The sequence below is a fragment of the Lissotriton vulgaris genome, unplaced genomic scaffold (genome assembly GCF_964263255.1).
Source record: "Lissotriton vulgaris unplaced genomic scaffold, aLisVul1.2 SCAFFOLD_7093, whole genome shotgun sequence".
In the NCBI taxonomy this organism is placed as follows: Eukaryota; Metazoa; Chordata; class Amphibia; order Caudata; family Salamandridae; genus Lissotriton; species Lissotriton vulgaris.
The window spans coordinates 22,269-42,445 of NW_028243411.1; the positions used below are offsets into that span (position 1 = coordinate 22,269).

At 43.9% G+C, this 20,177-nt stretch overlaps 1 protein-coding gene across 1 annotated transcript in view; it reads left to right on the forward strand.

The window, feature by feature from the left end:
- Window positions 1–20,177, forward strand: part of LOC147668410 (aquaporin-3-like) — a 47,804-nt gene that overhangs the window by 18,511 nt on the left and 9,116 nt on the right. The window contains exons 2-4 of the mRNA XM_086948570.1: window positions 2,197–2,323; window positions 14,388–14,525; window positions 16,613–16,731. Of these exons, the coding sequence (XP_086804696.1) occupies window positions 2,197–2,323; window positions 14,388–14,525; window positions 16,613–16,731 (384 nt within the window). The remainder of the gene's footprint in view (window positions 1–2,196; window positions 2,324–14,387; window positions 14,526–16,612; window positions 16,732–20,177) is intronic.

The window sequence follows — 20,177 nt, forward strand, 5'->3', positions numbered from 1 at the left end:
AAGGAGATGGAGCGTTATGAGGAACACTCTTCCTGTGGCTTACCGGGCTTGGGTATTGCTACTATAGTGGCCGTTCTCTGGTCTAGTGGAAGCGCACCTTTCTCTCGGCATTCTTCATACATATCGAGCAAGTACGGACTAAGGTCTTCGGACTGGGACTGGTACCATTCCACTGGAATGCCGTTTGGACCGAGAGCTTTTCCAGGTTTGAGCGCTCGCATGGCCAGCTGTAGTTCATCACTGGTTATGGCCACATCCAGGTCGGCTACTGTCTCCGGTTGTAATACTGGGATGTCCATTCTACTCAATGCATCCTGGGCCATGACCCCGGTCACCTCCCTCTCTGGAGTATACACCTGTTCGAAATGTGCCGCCAGTGCTTCTACTATCTGCTCAGGGTTGGTGTGCGTCACGCCATTTCTATCTTTCACCTGTTGAATTCTGGAGCTACCCCCCCTTTTATCGAGCCAGGCCAACATCTTTCCCGCCTTATCGCCTACGTCATATATCCGATTCTGTGTATCAGTAATGTGCCCCTGCACCGTGAGACGAGCATGTTCTGTGTATAATCGCTGATGGAGTGCAAGGGTATGCTCTGTGTCATCTGTAGGGGTAGCCTCGTGTAAAGTTGTTACTTCACGTAGTTTTAGCTCAAGTGTAGACTGTTCAGCCGCCTGTTCCTTTTTATGGGCCGCAATAGAGCTTATAGCTTGCCCCCTTGGTACTGTCTTGTAGGCCTCCCATAGCACCTCGGAGGAGGTCACAGTTGCCACATTTTCATCAAAATAGTGCGTTGTAGCCTTCTGGAGAGCTTTCCTGATTTTCGGGACTTTGAGATATGGTGCTTGAATGGGGTATATGCGGATACGTGATTTTGTCTGGGAGGAAATGGTTAAAGTTATCGGGGAGTGGTCTGAGATGCCTCGGGGGTGTATGTCTGCAGTATCTATGCGCTGTAGTCCTTCTCCTAAAGCCAGAAAGTAATCTATCCGGGAAAGACTGTTATGGACTGTGGAATGGAACGTGTACTGTTTGTCCTGAGGATGGACGTGACGCCAAATATCTACTAACCCCATTGCTGCTAGGAATCGCTGAAACCAAGAGGGTCCCCCATATGAAGCTGTCGCTGGAAACCTATCAAGCTGTAAATCTACCGCTGCATTAGAGTTTTTGTTTTTTCAGCCTAGTATTGGTGGTCTAGTGGTTGGTGCTATGGCTGCATGTTATGTGGCCTAAATGTGTAAAAGAGTCTTGGACACGTTATGTTGAGTATTTTAAATACTTAACTGAAAGCTGAACTTTTTTTGTTAATGTACATTTCAAAGCTTTATTTTTAATAATGAATACATTAAACATGCTTCTTGGTTTCAGTGATATGGTCTTTTTTTTAACATGTGGTTATTGTTCCTTTATTGTGGAGGCCTCTTGACAAAGTCAGTAAGCTTGCCTTCTATATTGATGTGATGCCCAAAGCCAATGGACTGGCTTTATTTAGGGTGTTAGGCCCATATTGTAATGTTCTATCTGGTATAGGTGGGGGAGGGGCACTTTGCTTTTGAGGGTCATGACCCATTAGGTGTCAAGTGTGATTTCAGAATGTCACCAGAGGCATTTCTATCTGCCTGATGTATATGCTTATGAATTATGCATAGTATTTAGTAGTGTGTATGTGTGTAATATACTTTTACTTTTTCAAATAAAAGCACTTGCTTATGGGACAATCATTTATTGAGAGTTAATATGTGCGCCACCAAATGGTGATAACTAGCTCGCACTACCTTGCTTGAGTAGCCCTTGGACTGCTCTGATTTGCTACCCTGAGAGTTGAGCGCTACAATGGGGTGCTTGGTTTCCAGCAAGAAGGAATTGTGGACCTATTTTGTAGGCCTCACATCCTGCTCAACTAATTACCCAATGTCTTATAGAATCAGTTGACATTTTCTCTGTGCTGCTTGTGCCACGTTACAAAGGACTCGTCAAATAAACCTGGTTTTAATTTATAGGAGCTTAAACACATGTAACATCAAGACTGTTTCCATTCCCTCCCCCCCCAATAGCTTAACAATCTAGTTTCTTACAATAAGAAAAATCTTAAAATTAATGTCTGCACTTCTAAGACAATTCACAAGTAGGCAAGTGCTCTACTATGCAGAAAGCCCAATTGATGTTTTTATTCATTTTCTCCACTTTCCAAAGCTATTTGGCTGTGGGTCAGTGGCACAGATGGAGCTGAGTGGCTTTGCCAAAGCACAGTTCCTCAGTGTCAACATGGCATTTGGATATGCAGTCACTGCGGGAGCCTACGTATGTGCTGGAGTATCAGGTAAAAATATAACTTTTTTTATAGATCGATGTGTGGATGTGACCGAACAAAATATTCAATTCATGTGCGATGCACGTTTATTATTATTATTTAGCTGCTTATGATGTAATGAAACTAGTCTGAAGGGAACGTGGATTTGCCCTAAAACAGGCCTTTGCCCTGCCCCCTTGTATGTATGTATTAAATATATTTAGGTGGGTATCTGAATGGAAAAATACCACACAACTTTCCCCTTATCTAGTCTAAGTGGGGACAACATGAGCACCTAACCTGATTGTATTCTGCAAGGTGACCTCCTTGCAAGAGTGTTTGTTCCTTCCCAATCACCACATTATCCTGTACCGCAAGGTATGTGTAGTCTACTAATGTCTCTAATGGGGACGGAGACCCTAAGATGGGTATTGAAGGTTGCTCAATGATCTAGTTTTCAACCTGCACAGTACACCTGAGTCTTTTTGTTGGGCTCTGGTACTTTGTTCCCTGGAGGGTGATCCAGCACGGAGCGTGACCAATTTTTACACAGACCTATTTAATTTCATCACCTTATTTTACCTATTTTATTCTCAGGGCTCATAAAACAAACTTACAACCATTAGATCCTCCGATTAATCTGTTATGTGAGCGAATAGGGACTTTGATATAAAGAAAAATAAGAGGCAAATCGTTATGAGGAAACCTCACGCATAAACATACCTTTAAATTTCCATGGATTATTAGTCGACAATAGAATTCACGCCAAATAATTACTAAAAAGATTAGATAGCTTATAAATACCATTTATCTGTGCTTCAAATTTGAATGGTCAAGAAACACAAATCACATATAAATCTTAGTTAATGAAATAATTTAGTTCAAGTAGTACACAACTTAAAGACTAGTAACATTTGCTGATCATCTAGGGAATAAAAAGAGAACATGGAAAACATCAAAATCAGTATTTGTTATACAAACCATATGAAGTGAAGAAATGTAAGGAGTCGCAGGACTATGGCCATAACTCTTCAGCAGAACAGTTTATACCCGCGCACTTTACCAGCCGATAAAGTGTAGGCTGAGTCAGTTTGAAAGTTCAGTTCCAAATGGAATAGGTATAAGAAATCATACTTCAGTCCGACAGCATGCCAGGCAGGGAAATTGAAAATGATAGACAGCAGGCACCACTCCTCCTCCACGGGTGCAATTATACTTCCAAATGTTCTGGATGTACGCCCACAAAGTATCAGTTTAGTCGTTTGTTATGATTTTGATTGGTTGTCCACAGTTGGCTGCTCATGGTGTGATCAATACCTCACTAAGAATTCTGGAAACATTAGGTAATCCTTTGTCGAATTATCACTTCCAACAATTTTCTAATTTGCATCCTCTCCTCGGAAGTAGGAACATTCATTTGATTCACTGTGTGTACATTTCCAGATGCTCTCTCTGGGTTTGCAATTGTATGGTACTGTTAGAAATGGGGTTTCTGGTTGGCTGAGGCTTGCGCCAAAGCCAGGCATAAACCACCACTCTAGTCAGGGCAAGAGTTACGCACCAAGATAACCCCTGCTCACCCCCTTGGTAGCTTGGCACGAGCAGTCGGGCTTATCCCGGAGGCAATGTGTAAAGCATTTGTGCATGTACACAGCAGCTACACACTAGGCACACCACGAAAAAGGAACTCCACACAAGGTTATGTATAAAAATAGCCTTTGTATTATCATAAACACATTAGATCATAATCACACAATGACACAGTGCCAACTGGCACTGGGCAGTATTTACAGGGGATTATATACACATGACAGGGCCACAGGGGGCCACTGTTAGAATCAGCACTTCTAGAACATAGAATAATTGTAGAACACAACCAGTAACCACTGGTACAAGGTAGGTACACACTACGCAATCCTAATCCCTTTAGGCATAGATCACGCAGGGAAACAAACTCACTAGCATAAACTATACTAGGCAAAACAACCTCCTAAGTAGAGGTATTACAGGCATAAAGGCATTGCACATTACGCATAAATCACATTAGGCAATTGTCGTCATAACACAAATCACCAATCACCTTGCGCAAGAATCACATTAGATACTGACCCCAGGCCAACTGGCCTTCCATGGGGCTCAAACGCCCTTTGTCCAACAGTGTCAGGGCAGGCTGCGCAGGCAGCCAAAAGAGAGCGCAAGAGTTTAGGGCCTAAACGTAGCAGCTGCCCACTACTTGCTGGGCAGCTGTGAGGTAGGGAAAAATACTGTGAGGTCTCAGTGCCCTTTAAACAAATTGCGCCAAACGTTGGAGCCTTCTAGGCTATGGAGATCATGTCCCCCCGGAGCACACTGGCTCCGGTAATACGGGTGCGTAGGCTGGGGTAGAACGCACCCCTGAGGACCCCACCGGGTCCTTTAAAGAACATATGCCTCCAAAGTACATATGGGCACAACTGTGCTGGGAGCCCCTCTCGGGGGCACTCTTGAAAGCAAAAATGTCCCTCAACGTTGGAGCCACGCACAGGCTCTACATACAAACAGCTGTGCCCTATGTGGAGCCACACAAGGGATCTAAAATGGATAATGTACCCAGAACGGGTGAGCGGACTGGTGCCCAGGAACTGACTCTGCCCACCGTTGGAGCGGCCTGCTGCAAGACTGGGCGCCCCTGTGGTGCCAATTTCCCTGTGCGTCGATTTGGCACAACACTTAATGTCGCAGCATCTCCCCCCAAACCCACCCCCCCCCCCCCCCCCCCCCAGCCCTGCCTTACTCAACGGGGATGTCTGGCGCGGGGCGAAGTCTCCGCTGGGCTCTCTACAGTTTATGTCAGCTGCACGATGGGCTCTCTGCTCTACCCGGGAGCCCCGCCAGCCACCGCAGCACTCCTTCGTGACCCTCTGCACTACAGGGCTCTCCCTCGCTCTCTGGGGCCCCGGGTGCACACGCCGCCCTTCTCCTGGCACTTCCTTTCTCTTGTGCCCCGGAGCGCGAGGCAGCTTCTCTCGGCGGCCGGGGACTCCGGCCAATCACAGCACAGCGCTGCCTGTGACGTCACGGGGGAGTCCCGAGGTTCCCGGGCAGGTGGCGGTGGATTTTTAAATAGCAGACAATGAGGGGTGGGCTCCCTCGAAAGCAAAAACAATGTAGCAGGTGGGTTGGGCACTCGCTCGGGCTCACGTAAGCGGGGTGGCACCCACAAAATCAGCACTAAGTCCCTGGCGGGGTATAAGAGGGGCACAAAGTGATGGCGAAAATGAATACCGCAATGCGGGTTGGGCACCCGCTCAAGCTTCGCAGAGCACAGATGCAGAGTGGGCACCTGCTGCATAAACTTGGCTTACGGGGGAATCCGCACACCAGGATTCCCTTGGTAGAGGAGGTAGCTCCTCGCTGCGGGGCCCACTCACTCCTGGGTCAAAGAAAGGGCTCTGCACCAGAAATGAAGCGTTTTCAAGGCGCTAGGACTGAAAGTTCCCTAAAGTCCAGGGAACAATTCTCCCAGGAATGCAGGGGGGCAAAGGCTAGCCACAGGGGGCAGCTCACAGGGCCCCGCAACAGGGAGGCAGTCCTCCTGGCACCCAGCATCAGCAGCAGGCCCCCCTCAAGTTAGGTCACAGAGAGAACAAATACATGGGGTCACAGCCCATTCTTATACAGACATTTCCTTTGTCTAAGGCTGTAGGGCAGGGGGAGAACCTGTTACAAATGGTTCTTGAGCACTTTGTTTTGCTCAGCCCCTCTCCCAATTCACAGGACAGGCTAGGGACATCACTCACCACAGGGGTTGGAGCCAGCATTGTGGAGGGAAGGCACAGCCCTATTCAGGTCCCAGGTGCATGCCTCCCTCCCATCTACATGCAGATCTCCCCATTCACCCCCGGGTAGACCCATCCGGACTCCTGGAGCCAAGCACACCAGCCAGCTCCTGTCACTCACAAGCCAGATAGGCAATCCACATTCACTGCACCCAGACATGCCAACTTCTAGAAGTGGCACTTCCACACTAGACACAGTAAATCTGCGCACACCGTCGCGCAGCATTTAATCTCACAAGTTCGCACATACCAAACTCGCGTTCCCCATACATCAGGAACTACCATGGACACACACATTCCCCATGCATACATATGGGAGGGCAGACCAATCTCACCACACGCACGCAGACTGCACACGCACTTTACACTGGGACACAGGGTTAAAGTGCGCAGAAGCCAAAAACATCTAGTATCAGGTCACAATTAAAAGCAAAAAGTTTAGGGGTGAACTTGCCAAAAGGGCCAAGTCCAACAGATACATTTCTGTCAACCGTGTTGCTGAATAGGACTTTCTGCTCACAATCACGAGAGAGAAACTTTTCATAGCATCTAAAATGATGACTTCAGCTCGTGTTCGCCTTTCTGACTGAGTAAAAAAAAAAAAAAGCATTTGAGGCCTACTTTTAAAACTAACTAAAACCATTGCAACGTTAAGATTAATATAAAACACATGATGATGAATAATTCAGTTTCTCTTAGTAAATACTCATTATTCTCTTCTTCAAATGTTACATGCCAATATTAGGCACTACTAAAAGGGAACACTTCACACATTTTATTTATCGAGTGGATAAATATTCGTGTCATTTTTATGATTCACATTCATATTTCACAACTTTTATTTGTTAAGCAGATGCTTAACAAGTAAAAGTAAGCTAGACATTTTTTGTATACATTATGATTTACGATATAAGCATTCTTTTCATTACGCCATATTGGGTAATAAGCAGCACATTTGTAAGTAAAACATGTTTTATTGCTTAAACGTGTTTCTACAATTTCAGAAACCTATGACCATTTCTCTTCATGCTTTTCTCATTTTCACATTTCAGAACATTCCTTCATGCTTTTACGATGCAGTAAAAAATATCATGTTTTCATCATTACTTTATTTCACCTATTTTGTTAATACTATATTAGTAAAACCCGTCTAATGGCGAGAATCGACGGGGGCAAACGTTACGGAACTTCTACGCTCCATCATGGGTTAAATGGGAAACCCATTCGAAACATTTCTACTCCTCGCCTTGTATCGTACTTGGATCAAATCCGTGGTGGCTGACTTGGGGCCGCGCTATTGGTTTAATGCAAGGAAATTGAATTTGCGCCGACCTTTATAGCCAACTCTAGACATCCTGGAATACTTGGCACAGTTGCTATGACATCCACAAAAACAGCCCCCTCTTCTCCTCTGTGTGGCAATCCACCCTTCAGTTCTATTGGCCACTCACCTGGATAAAGCCAGTTCATAACTTCACCCATCTGAAAAACCTTGGAAATGCTAACCTAACCTGGTGTGGGAGGGAGATGGCTGACCAGAGTTCTTATATCCCCACTTATTGGTGGCTGCTCAGGAACAATATACATTTTTGGCAGCCAGGCATCTTTGTCTAACATGCTACAGCACAGTTGTTGGGTGAAGTGGGCATAGTTGGGGTGGAGGGAAAGTGGAAAATACTATTCGCAAACTACAAGCAAAGCATGTGTTGAAATGAGATACTTAAGTGGGCGGGTGCCATACTTGATTATCTAGAAACCATTGGACAACCACTCATGGTTGATCAATGGTTTATATATCAAACCTGTCTACAAAATTGCCTACCTGTTGAAATGCCTCTTTGGGTGGGGTAGTTGCCTATAATGGATACAAACAGCAGGAGATTTTGGAATGTAATTACTTGGCAAATTACTTGCCAAATGTACCCTGTTCCCCTCATCTGTGGTTAGGGCTCTAGACACATTTTGACTACATTCAAGCCTAGCCTAGATTAGTTCCCCGAGACCTAATGATTTAGCCCTTGTACACGTTGTTGAGACTCTCATTCAGACAATTCGGTGTAAAAATGCCTGCAAGTGTTCGCCATAGCTGTTATGATATTAGAGAATTGTATGTGGTCCCTTACACAGCCCAAGGAAGGAGCTTTTGATAAACTGAAATGTAGCCATTACCTCTTTTAAAGAGACTTTTATTCAGCGCCATCCTAAAGATATGGTTGCTTTCCCAAACCTGGATGGGATTGGCCAAAGTACTTCAAAGAGCCTCAGATAAGTCACCGTGGCATTGCGCATGGGGCATTCAGTTTTTCAACATTATCAGCCTTCCCTGATCCTTCATTATCAACTGTCTAGGAAATTATATCCTTAAAACCTTCTTCAGAAAATGAGAACTGACATGACCCCCACCCTCCATGTGGATTATTGATAGTGCCTCTATGTACCTTACTTGGTTGTGTAAAGGATGTGTGTGTGTGTGTGTGGTGCCTATGACACGCGGCTTAAGCCACACTTGGTTGCTTTTTGTTTGTGCTACATTTAGTGGTGCTTACAATGAGGTTTGGAGGAAGAGCAGAGGCAGCAAATGTGAGTTGCAGGGCTTCCCCCAGAACATTCCAGGTATCCATTAGTAGTGGGTCAGACTGAGGCGTGTTGAGGAGACATGTAGTTGCCAAAGTTCCTACATGTCTTTTTAACACGCTAGTCACTGAGGACTACAGGCGTATCAATTGGACTTCCATTTGGAATTTCTCCCATTGCAACATGGAGGTCATACTATATTGTCATGACGTGAGGACTATTTTATTCACATTACCAATTTTGGGTCCTGAATCTGTGTCCTTTTCCAGTGAAGCCTGCCTGCTTCTGTTGTTGTGAAACTGGGCCATGTCTGCCTCTCTCCCTTTATGCAGTCTGCTGTTCTGTATATCCCGTACATGAGACCTTGACCTGTCTACAATTCCGTTAAGATAGCTGCCACTTCTTGTTTTTCTTTTATCTGGAATAGTCCATGTGTCTTGTAACTTCTCAATCTGCTCATTTTATAACCAGAGTTCCGGGTTTGTTGAAGTGCTGTCTTGAACGATCACCCTGCCAGATGTGTTCCTCTACATGATCAAGAGTCCTTATGGTTTTGGGAAACTCACCATTGTACTACATTCATCATCCTATCTACAATATGCATGACTATTTTATCTCCTTTCAGATTACCATAAAAATTACACAATATCCACTTCTCTAGCCTCATGTTTTGGCAGGTAGGGAACAGTGGCGACTGGTGACATTTTAAAGTGCTGAGGCATAAATGTGTGAGATGAGTGCCGCAGGCAAGCGAGACAAGCCCGACCGGCATACATTTGTATTCGGTGGGTTGGAGGGCAAATGGTGCATTTTCAAGCATATATAAGAAAGGAAGAAAGTGAATAAAGCAATTGTGAAGTGTCTTTTCAGACTCCCAAGCTTGCCCATAATTCTACTGGCACTACCCCATCTTAAATGGTGCAGTGCAGAACTAATCCTCCCGATTTCGATGTGTGTGTGTATATGTATATGTATATATATATATATATATATATATATATATATATATATATATATATTCCAGCTCCAAAGGAGCAACCGGACCTCAGCTGCACACAAGGAGCCTTGAATGGTAAGCATGCCTTCAGCACAACGATATCCTTTAACTGTTCAGACTGCCCTGGATGCCTTGGAGCTGGAATATTTACGCTGCAACCCTTGCCGCGGAAGGAGCACCACCCTGAAAGAATCGGGGGGCCATGCGGTCTTGACTACAGGCCGAGAACATGGGACCGCAGCGTATGGATTCTGCACGAATTCCACTCAGCGAGGCCCATCTGTGGGCTTGAAAAGTTACAGACTGAACATTAGCGCGACGTGAGGCACTACAAGTCCCAGAAGTCCCATCCAGGGCGTGCATCTAAGCAAGAAGGGGTGTGGTGCCTCAAGCACTCCTTCATAACTGCCAAAGCCTCTGAAGAGAAGTGGGGACACTTCGAAGCGCGTCCGGCATCCAAGGCAGTCTGAACAGTCAAAGGATATTGTTGTGCTGAAGGCGTGCTTACCATTCAAGGCTCCTTGTGGGCAGCTGAGGTCCGGGTGCTCCTTTGTACGTTGAGGAGCTGGAATGTGTGTGTGTGTATGTATGTGTGTGTGTGTATATATATATATATATATATATATATATATATATATAATCAATAGCAGTCTCCAGAAGCTCCGTCGAAACGACCAAAGGAAACCACACGAATCCAACGTGTTTAAGGGCACAAAGTTTATTTACAAGCTGAGTCCAACTAAATCTGACGCGTTTCGGGCATCCGCCCTTGCTCACAGACAGTCAGTAAGTAAAACTTTCACAAATAAATAGCTAGTGCTTCACAGCTTTTTTCAATTAGCATTTTTTTCAATTAGTGTTTTTTTCTCTATGTTTTCTGTTTTTTTCATACATAACACCATGTGTTCATAGAAATAAAGGACATACTCCAATTTAAGTACTGGGAAGTCTGCTTTCCAAACAATTACTAAACTTATATGTAAAAAAAGTTGTATTTTAACTATAATGGTTAAAATCCATTTTGGTAAATACATTCAGTCATAGATCCAAAACTACTACGGAAATATGTTTTAAGCCCAGTATGAAATGTAGACATCATGCAATAATTTTTGTAACAATAAATAAATGCATAAAATGCAAAAGAATATACAAAAATTATACAGATTATAACGCCTTATTGAAAATATTTTTACTTTGAATACAGTACAGTTTGTACTAGTCAACCTAGTCAATGTGCAAAATATGCAATAAAGTGCATAGATGTTTCCATAAAGTGCAAATGCAATATGGACATGTAAAGTGACGAGTGCCAACCGTGCAAATAATGCAAGAATATATATGTGTGTGTGTGTGTGTGTGTATATATATGTTTGTCTTTTATGATCTTAATATCGAAATAAAGACTGTATGACTGACTCTCTTTAAAGGATTTCCCTTCCCCTAAAACACTAACCACGCGCACATCGATATACCTGCTGTCACTGCAGTCCGGAAAAAAAAAATGGACCGCCTGTGCCAGGGCACAACACGGAGCCCAATAGAGACCTGTTTCGAGGCTCTCTTAAAAAACTGCCGGTGCTCAGACCCAGTGAGACCAGGCCCACTTAAAGCCCTGTGTAGAGGTCAAATGGTGAGCGCATCACCTTGGATGCCACCTGTGCATGCTTGTTACCCCTTGACTTTGGAGAGCCTGCGACTACTGGGGTCCTTGGACAGGGTCACTCTGCTTTGATACCTGCTGCCCAGCCTCTCATTCCCCACAAGAGGCATTCAGGTCCGCTCTGCCAAGCGTCCTGTCCTGGTCTCGCTCCGGGGGATCTGTGTTGTAGAATGGGACCATTAGTGGGACTGGATCCCGGATCTCTGAATCCCCCTCCCGCAGGCTGATTCTGTTTCGGATTCCGCAGTTGCTTTCCGCTCCACTTCATGTTTCACACTTCACTAAAGGCGGCACCAATGACTTCCAGGATTAGCAGCTACTATTTTATTATACACTCAGTGCAGAGTTTTTAAATATATGTACAGAGTAGGGTGACTAGAGTTTTAAAGCCAAAACCCGGGACATTTCCCAGGAATAGGACTACAATTTTACTTCAACCGAGCGCACATGATGACATTGTTCCTTAGCAGAGAATTACAGAAGAGGAAGTAAGAACGCAATTTTTAAAGCCTGTTAATTAAATTACTTTCTATTATAACGGCTGCTAACCATGTCTGCTTTGCAAAACATAAAAAGATACCTCCCACAGTTTTCATTCGACCCTCTCTAAAAACCGGGACATGAGCGAAATTTCCTGAAATCTACTCGGACCGCTGTTGAAAATCCGGGACTGTCCGGACAAATCCGGGACGCCTGGTCACCCTAGTACAGAGATATAGCTGTGTTTGGTCAGGGGGTCTCTCTGTTGCGGGGAGCTTCATTCTCCAAAGCGTGCAACCCATCATCTCCAACCCCAGGAAAGGCTTAGCCCTCAGTGGTCAACTCTGGGCCGGCTTTAGCGCTGGTAGCGCCCTGGGCGACAATGTTAGTTGTCTCCCTCAATGACCACCTCCACCATGGATTCTCTCACTAGCACACTTTAGCAGTGACCACGTCTCCATAACCACTCTCTCAGATGCATTGAATTTGTGTTATAGCGCCACTCATACCAGTAAAGTATGTCAGAGCACTTTGCACCACACACACATTACACAGACAATCAATCATACTTGTGTAAATCAGTGTATAGGAAATGTTACTTAAGCCAAAGGATTAAAAGTGTAGGAGTCACATGTCATCCATACTGGTATGCAGTACAGTTTAGGAGAGCTTGGTATGGAGAAGCACAAACTCTGAGTCAAAAAAGAAACCGCATAAATGGGAATTTTCTTTAGTAAGAAGAATCCATTTCTACCCAAAGTAACCCTTTTTGCAACATGAATCCATGTTCTATACTTTGCAGAGTGTATGCAGTTTCATGATGTAAGTTAATACCTCACTATTCTATGTTAGGACTCTAAGTTATAAATTGCAAGTAACAAAAGGATGGCTCTTTTAAAAGCAATAACCTGCTGGTCTATTTACATTAAATGCACTCTGTAATCTACTTGGTACACGTTCTTTGCAGCAGGCATATTAACCCTCTGCACTACCTTCACATAAGTCAAAAACCTCAACTACACAAAACTCTGATCTCTGGCCAGGAAGGACATTAATCACAGGAGTGATCTTGACATTTTTGTTAGGCACTGTAATTGCCGGGAAAGGAACGCTGCAGCAGGTGCTGGAAAAGCTTAGTAAAGTTGCAAACACAGTGCCCCCAGGAAGCCAGCACCTGGTGCGATGGCACCAGTCGCACCGCCCTAGAGCCGGCCCTGGGTCAACTTTAAAAGGTTACCGTTCTAACCGTGTCCACTCAGTGGGATATCTGTTTTAGTAGGAAATTCGAAGGTCAGTGCTATTTTTAGGGTGTAGTAACAGTAACTTCTTGTTCTCAGTCCTTCCCAAGGTACTGTGGGACAATGCCAAGCCTCTCCATGGACTTCAGTGGGCTCCCACATACATTTGGCCACTAGATATTCTCAACAGGAGATTGATCAGGTTGGTTGGTTGGGTGGGATGCGGTGCCACAAATCATGGGCATCAAGCGGTCCAGCTGCTACAGCTTTTTTGAGGTAATAGGTGTGGGTATATTAGATGGCAAATGAGTGATTAGCTCCTTATTGGCAGAATGTTCTATGTCCCGTTTAAAGTTGACAGGGAGTAGCATTTTGGAGTGAACCATAAACAAACATGTCAGGTGTTCAAAGTAGGTGCGGTCATCGCAATGTGGGACAACTGAGGTCGCAAAACAGGCCTCGTCTGAATCCTGAATGATGGCCTCCCTGCGTCTCAAAGTATGAACATATAGGGCTTGAACTGCCGGGTGATGTGTCTCCTAAAAGCGAGCGTTGTGGTTCACAGAGTATCTGAAATCCAATCACACTTGAAATTAGAAATGTGTAAATTGCAGAAACATTTCTTCAGGGGCAAAATTTTAAAATTGGTCAGGTGCTGAAAAAGTCACGGAGATGCTGCTGGCTGGTGTCTCTCCTGGACGAGCAGGAAAGGGAAGGAAGCGATTAACTTCCTGCAGCAAATCCAACCATCTTGGGGCTGCTTTCAGCATGGAAGCAGCTCCAGGGTTGGTTGGAGCAGGCTACCCCAGCACTTATTTTGAGGCTGGGGGCCTGTGCCTGCAATCCCACAGATGTTTCCCATCGCTGGGGTTGCTAGCTCTGAAGTGCGCATGTCAGATTGGTCGGCTGTAGACAGCCGGCCAACCTGCCAAGTGCACTCCGCATCTGCCATGTCATCCTGCAATCCAGAGAAAGCTGTGCCAAAGCGATGGGTCCGACTTGCTTTTTCAATCAAAAGCAAGACATGTTGGTTTTGATAATGCTTGTCATAATTACTAATAACATGAGCTCTGTCAATAAAGCTGTTTGTAGCAAGACCTAAAAAAGGCCGGTGTACCAAATTGATTCAATTTTCTTAGCATGTTACTTATTTTGTATTTGCTTGGAGTCTGGCTTCGTTTTTAGGCATTTGTTAAAATGTAAAATCAAACAATTGGAGCTATTGGATTTTAACAATTGAGCTATTGGATTTCATGTTTTACTCATTAGTCTCTTGTTAGTGCTGGTACCATGACCTGGCACTGAATTGTTAGTTTCACACGTGCAGGTGCTCACCTGAACCCGGCAGTGTCCCTCGCCATGTTCCTGCTGAGAAAGATGACTTTTAAGCTGATGCTTGTCTACTGCCTTGCTCAGTTCCTGGGGGCCTTTTTTGGAGCAGCTATTGTTTTTGCGCTTTACTTTGGTAAGTGAAATATGGTACAAGGCTCGCTTTATTTCTTTCATTCCTGTGTGGCATAAACACAGTCTGAATGGCTGGAGCTCTTTTCCTTTTCAGATAAATGTTACCCAGTATCTAGCATGTTGGAGACAGTGGAGGAACAAAAATAGATAAAAATGATGAAGTTAACCTTACTTTTTCCATAGAAAGATGTGCAGAATCTACTGTTGTGAATATTGTCTTTTCTCTCGAGTATTGCTCTGTATATGTTACAACTGTCAATCAACCAAAAGGGAGTATGTGATTAATAGAAAGTACATGTAGCTTATGTTATGTTCTTCAACATTCTAATAGAGTATTGTTTGATTATTTATGTTCCCAGTATTTTATTTAATCCCGCCTCTGCGGTCTTGCATTGTTTGTTATTGATTTCTGGAGTGTTTCTAGACGGTTGATAACTGTCTTAACTCTTGTTCAAAATACTACTGTATTGCAGATAAAACATAAGTAAAATGCCATCCCACCACTCTGGCTGCTTATTTTGTGAGTTTCTATAGCCATGAAATCATGCTATAAAAAGGCAAGTACAATGAGAGAAGACTCACGGAGGAAACCTTCACACACCAGGTGACACTGGGACAGGCCTTGTAAACATGTATTGAGACTCTGGGTTCAGGCTTCTGGGGATACACCTAGCCTTTGCCTTTTAACTTGCTGAATTTATCAGTGCGGCTTACCTTAAACAACGAGAATAGCTCTATTCAAACAGATATGTGGGTATGAACCATCGGAAACTCAATATAGGTTTGATTATCTGCTGTGCTAGAATGAACTTGGTGCTTAGAAGTAGCAGAAACAGGGAGGAATTGCTATAAATGTATGCATGCTTTTAGTAAACATTGCTGATGGTCTTCATTTTGGTTTCAATTCATATTGTGTTCACTAGACTACGGTTTTGATCGTTAAAATCTTTAAAATGTATTCCTTGAGATCTAGGATTCTTGAGCGAGTTATTACTTAATGAAAGAGGGTTGGGGTTGCATCAACTATCCTTTTAATGTCTCATGGGACTGATTGTCCCATGAGACATACATTTCACTCAAATATGGCTTAGTGGGTTGTGAGGAGATTGCAGTACAAATGGTTTTTATGAGGAGTTCAGTGGGTATACAGATGATTCTTGGAAGGTACATGCTACAGTATACAATGTGAGGAGACTTGAGAGGTCTGAGTTGCACAGAAGAGTGAAGGATTAAGAGTGTTGAATAGTTTCGGAACGTCTGGGTTATATAGAATAGCCTTAATGACCAGAGAGGGCTGCAAGCTGTCAGATAAATTGATGCGTTCGAATTCTGCAGAGACCCCTTCACTGTTACTGCTTGTGTATTGAAGAGACTTTGTTTCCAGACAGTAATTCCTTTTAAAACGTATTTTGCAGTTATGAAAGAATATTTACTTTTGAAAGCCTGTTTGTAGTAGTGTGTGGTGTTAGATATTGTCAAATGTAGCTGATAAAACTAGACTCCACAATATCGAAATTCATAAAAATCCTTTAAAATGGATTGCATATCTCCAAGTATAGTCTCTCTACCTCCTTTCACATACCTTCCACACACACAACACTATGGCTTTACTCATTGGCCCATCAAATCCCTCTATTCAACATCTGCCTAACCCGCTTACCAAATCTGATTATTCATACAACCTCCCCTGATACAACTATGCAGATGACACCTAATCATTTAAAAAATGGACAGCTACAAATCAAAACTCAATGACTGCCTTTGTGCCATAAATGCATGGATGATAAATAACCATTTAAAGTTCAAAATGGCTAAGACACAGATTGTGACATGCAGACACTGATGAAACTATCAGCCTACCACCCTACGGCCTAAGGAGCTTGGAGCCCTTCCCACAAAATCAAGGGAACAAAACCAAGGAATAATTGTGGATTCAGACTTATCCTTGATACCTCATGCTAACATTACAAAGACTGCCTTCTGTACAATGAAAACATTACTTCACATCTTCCCGTACTTTTCATGCTCACATAAACTGCAAGCCATCCTCCAGACTGTAATCTCCTACTTTTCCCCCCTCCTCTCCAGATGCTCTGCATGTGTACAGTGGTGGGAACTGGACCGTGGCGGGACCTCAAGCTACAGCTGGGATCTTTGCATCCTACCCTTCGGAACACCTCAGTGTTATCAATGGATTTACAGACCAGGTCAGAATGCTTTCGTCTATTGGGCTTCTCGAGGAATAGGAGGGCTTCGGATGTAAACCTTCCCTGGGGAAGGCCCTTGATGGTTTTGAGTTAACAATGAGAGCTGTCCTGGTCTAATGCAGGGAGTACTGCACTATGAATTAGAGCTGCCTTTTAATCTAGCCTTGATTTTAATATTGGCAGGAGCTACCCATGTAGATTATACGATGCAAAAGCAAGAACGTTATTTATTTAAATTATTCCAGCCACTATCTTTATTTCCTCATTCAATAGTCCATATTATATGTCATTCTCTGCTCATTATTAAAACCTTATTATTGTAACTTTGAACAATGGAATGGGTGCTCACTGTTAAACTTTAGACATGCACTAGATGTATATACCCTGGTTGTTTTAATTTACACGTTTGGCGGGCGTGTGATGCTTAGAAAGCAAGCACTTCAGGGGGATGATTCAAAGTGTCGAGCATTGGTCTTCATTGACCAGGTTCATGCCTGGTTTTGAGTCCATCCAGGTGACTAACTTCAATATGCAAAAACAACAGTTGATGGACAGAATGCAGAACAATGTCATACATTCACCCCAGTACAGAGATCTGGGCCTAAATCATTGGTGTTTTTTGCACGCCACACCACCCCAGTTCAGACATATGCAAATCAGCCTTGACCCTGTGCCTCATGGGAACAGTCCAGCCCGAACTGCCAAGCCAAACCTGCTCTGACGTGAGTCCTGTGCTCTTCAGGCCACTGGCATAACGAAAACTGAGGGGGCCTCCCTGCACGGTACGTAGAGGGGCCCCCTCCAGGTTCAATCATGAGCTCTCTGGCCAGACTGCAGTGCTGAGGGGGCCCCTTGGAGCTTGAGGCCCCCTCCGCACCACGTGGGCTGCGGGGGCCTGTGTTACGCCCCTGCTCCAGGCCACTGGAATCAAGCTATCCTGGCTGATAGCCAGAAACTGGTCCTAGGATGCTTGATTCCGTTCCAGGGAAGACCTGCCTTGGCAGTACTGGCTGGACTGTTCCTATGAGGCACAGGGTCAAGACTGATTTGCATATGGCCATGTCTGAACTGCGGTGGTCTGGTGAGCAAAACAATGGATTAAGCCCAGATCTGTGACTGGGGGAGAATGTTTTGCCATTGAGCAACATTCCGTCCATCAATTGTTGTTTTGCCCACGACTAACTTCAATATACACCTATCTAACTAGATCTATTTAGTTTGATTACGTGTTAAATGAATCTCTAGCAAATGTAATGAAAATGTACCATTGCCGTCTGCCTTTGATTCTGCATTGGACACCGTGCCAATAGTGATATATTTTTCTTTTGATAACATTTGAAAATGCATAGGTATACATTTGAATGTTTAGAGAGTAGAATGAACAATAGTTAGTTTAGAAAAAACATTTTAAAAATAACAGATGAAGACCTACAAACCTTAAGCCTTATTGGCAATGTGGCCTGGTTTAGTGTTGACACCTTAAGCCTGCTGCATAGTGTTGCTTTAATTTAGGGGTGATCCTGGGTGTAAGTGGAACATTTGGGCAAAATGTGTCATTTTTGCTGTTGCTTTCTGCTTTCTTCTTTCTCGTCACTTCAACCACCAATAACAATTCAAATAATTGACTTCATTTTTTAAATATATATATATTTTTACTTTAAATGAGATTTACCAGTATAACAATTGAAATTGTGCCATTGCAAAAGAGAACCTACATTTTAGTCTACAGAACTCTGTGGTATTCTTTGTCCTCATTTATTCTATCGCTAAATCCGTTAGTTTGCAATAACTCAAGGAGAAACAAGCCTTTTTGCAAAGCCACCTCTGAAAATAAACCCTCTGAAATCCATTAGGGTTGAGAATTGGTTCAGGAGAAGAGGGCAGTGATTTGGGTAAGGATTAAGTTTAGGGTCTAGGTAAAGGCATATCCTAATATAAATTACTTTTTACTGGATTTCAGTAGGGGTAAATCCACTTCTGTGCCAATAAAAACCTTACATTTAAAGAGAATTTTTTTGAAATGTGAATGCGTATAGTAGAAAAAACCTCAACCTTTTATTTGTTAGTGGGGACGGAATTTTACCAGTTGAGTTAAAAATGCCTGTAAAGGACTTTGAAAGGCAACAGTTGGAATATCTGTGGGATGTGTAGATGTGAACTGAGGGCTCACATGAGTTTGGGGAACCAGTTGACGCTAAAAGAATGGAAAGGCATGTACAGCATATTATGCACTACTAAGCTAAGTAATTCCAGCAATGATTAAAAAGCATTTCTGTGCATTGTGCATACAATTGGGAAAATCCCATATAAATATGTTCTCTAACTAGAAAAAGTGGTATTCACCCCATATATTTTTGGGTCACGTTTTAGTAGTAGTTTTCCTATTAATTGTTGTACCCTATATGCTTTTAAATTTGGTTTAATTTTTACGTTTTTCAGCCAGATAGATTCACTTGGCGCAGGAGACCATGGCAGTAGAATCATGATGTTATTAGATACTGGTATGGGAAGAGAGCAGTACAACAAAACATCACATCTCTTTACTTAAAACAAAAGAACTGACAATCCCTCTTGTAAAATACGCTGTTGGTGTAAAATAAAATTTGAGATATGTGTCCGACTCCTACTGTGGAAGGAGGGCTAGTTGAAAATATATATAACCGACACCCCCCTCCGCCCCCAGACCCTATACCCCAGGGACCAGCATATTTAATGTATAGGAGGGGCATGTGGGAGTCCTCCCCGAGCCAATGGAACTGAAATGTAAAAGAGGGGGGGGGGGGGCAGAGAAGCCAAACAGCCTCCCTCGCCAAGCCTTAAAAAGCCCCTATGTTACCCCATATCAAAGGGCTATAACTTAAGTTAAACGGGTGGACGGACTGCACATCCTCCTTCCCTTAACCTTTAATGGCACCGGGGACCCATCCTCCTAGCTGCCTAACTTACTGTGTCCTGTGGAGCCCACTCCGGGGACACAGTAGTTTTTCTGCTTGCACTACCATGGGCAGGGAAACATTTGTTTGCTCCTGTTTGGTGGGAGTATTTTTAAATCTTCAGCCAAAAGGTTGCAAACATGAAGTCTGTTATCGGCAGGAGGAAGATTTAAAAATGCTTCCCCTGTTGGAGCAGAATAGTGTTCTGTTTCCCTACCGGCACTCCTACTAGCAGGTAAACAACATGCATATTGCTCCTGCACGGAGGGAGCATGCAAAAAGCAACTGCTCCCTCCAGGCGGGAGCAATGCCGGCTAAAGCACCATGCGGAGAGCCGATTGGGGGCGGGGCGGCAGGCCCTCTCCCCTATTTTATTGTATTTGGCCCCACAGGGGCCAGGTGAGTGGGGGAGAGATGTAGGCCCCGCAGATTATGGCTCCTGTGGATCAGGGCCCAAGAAGGCGTGGAGGGCATGCAGTCTCCTCACCTATGAGGTTCCAAAAGGCCAGCTCT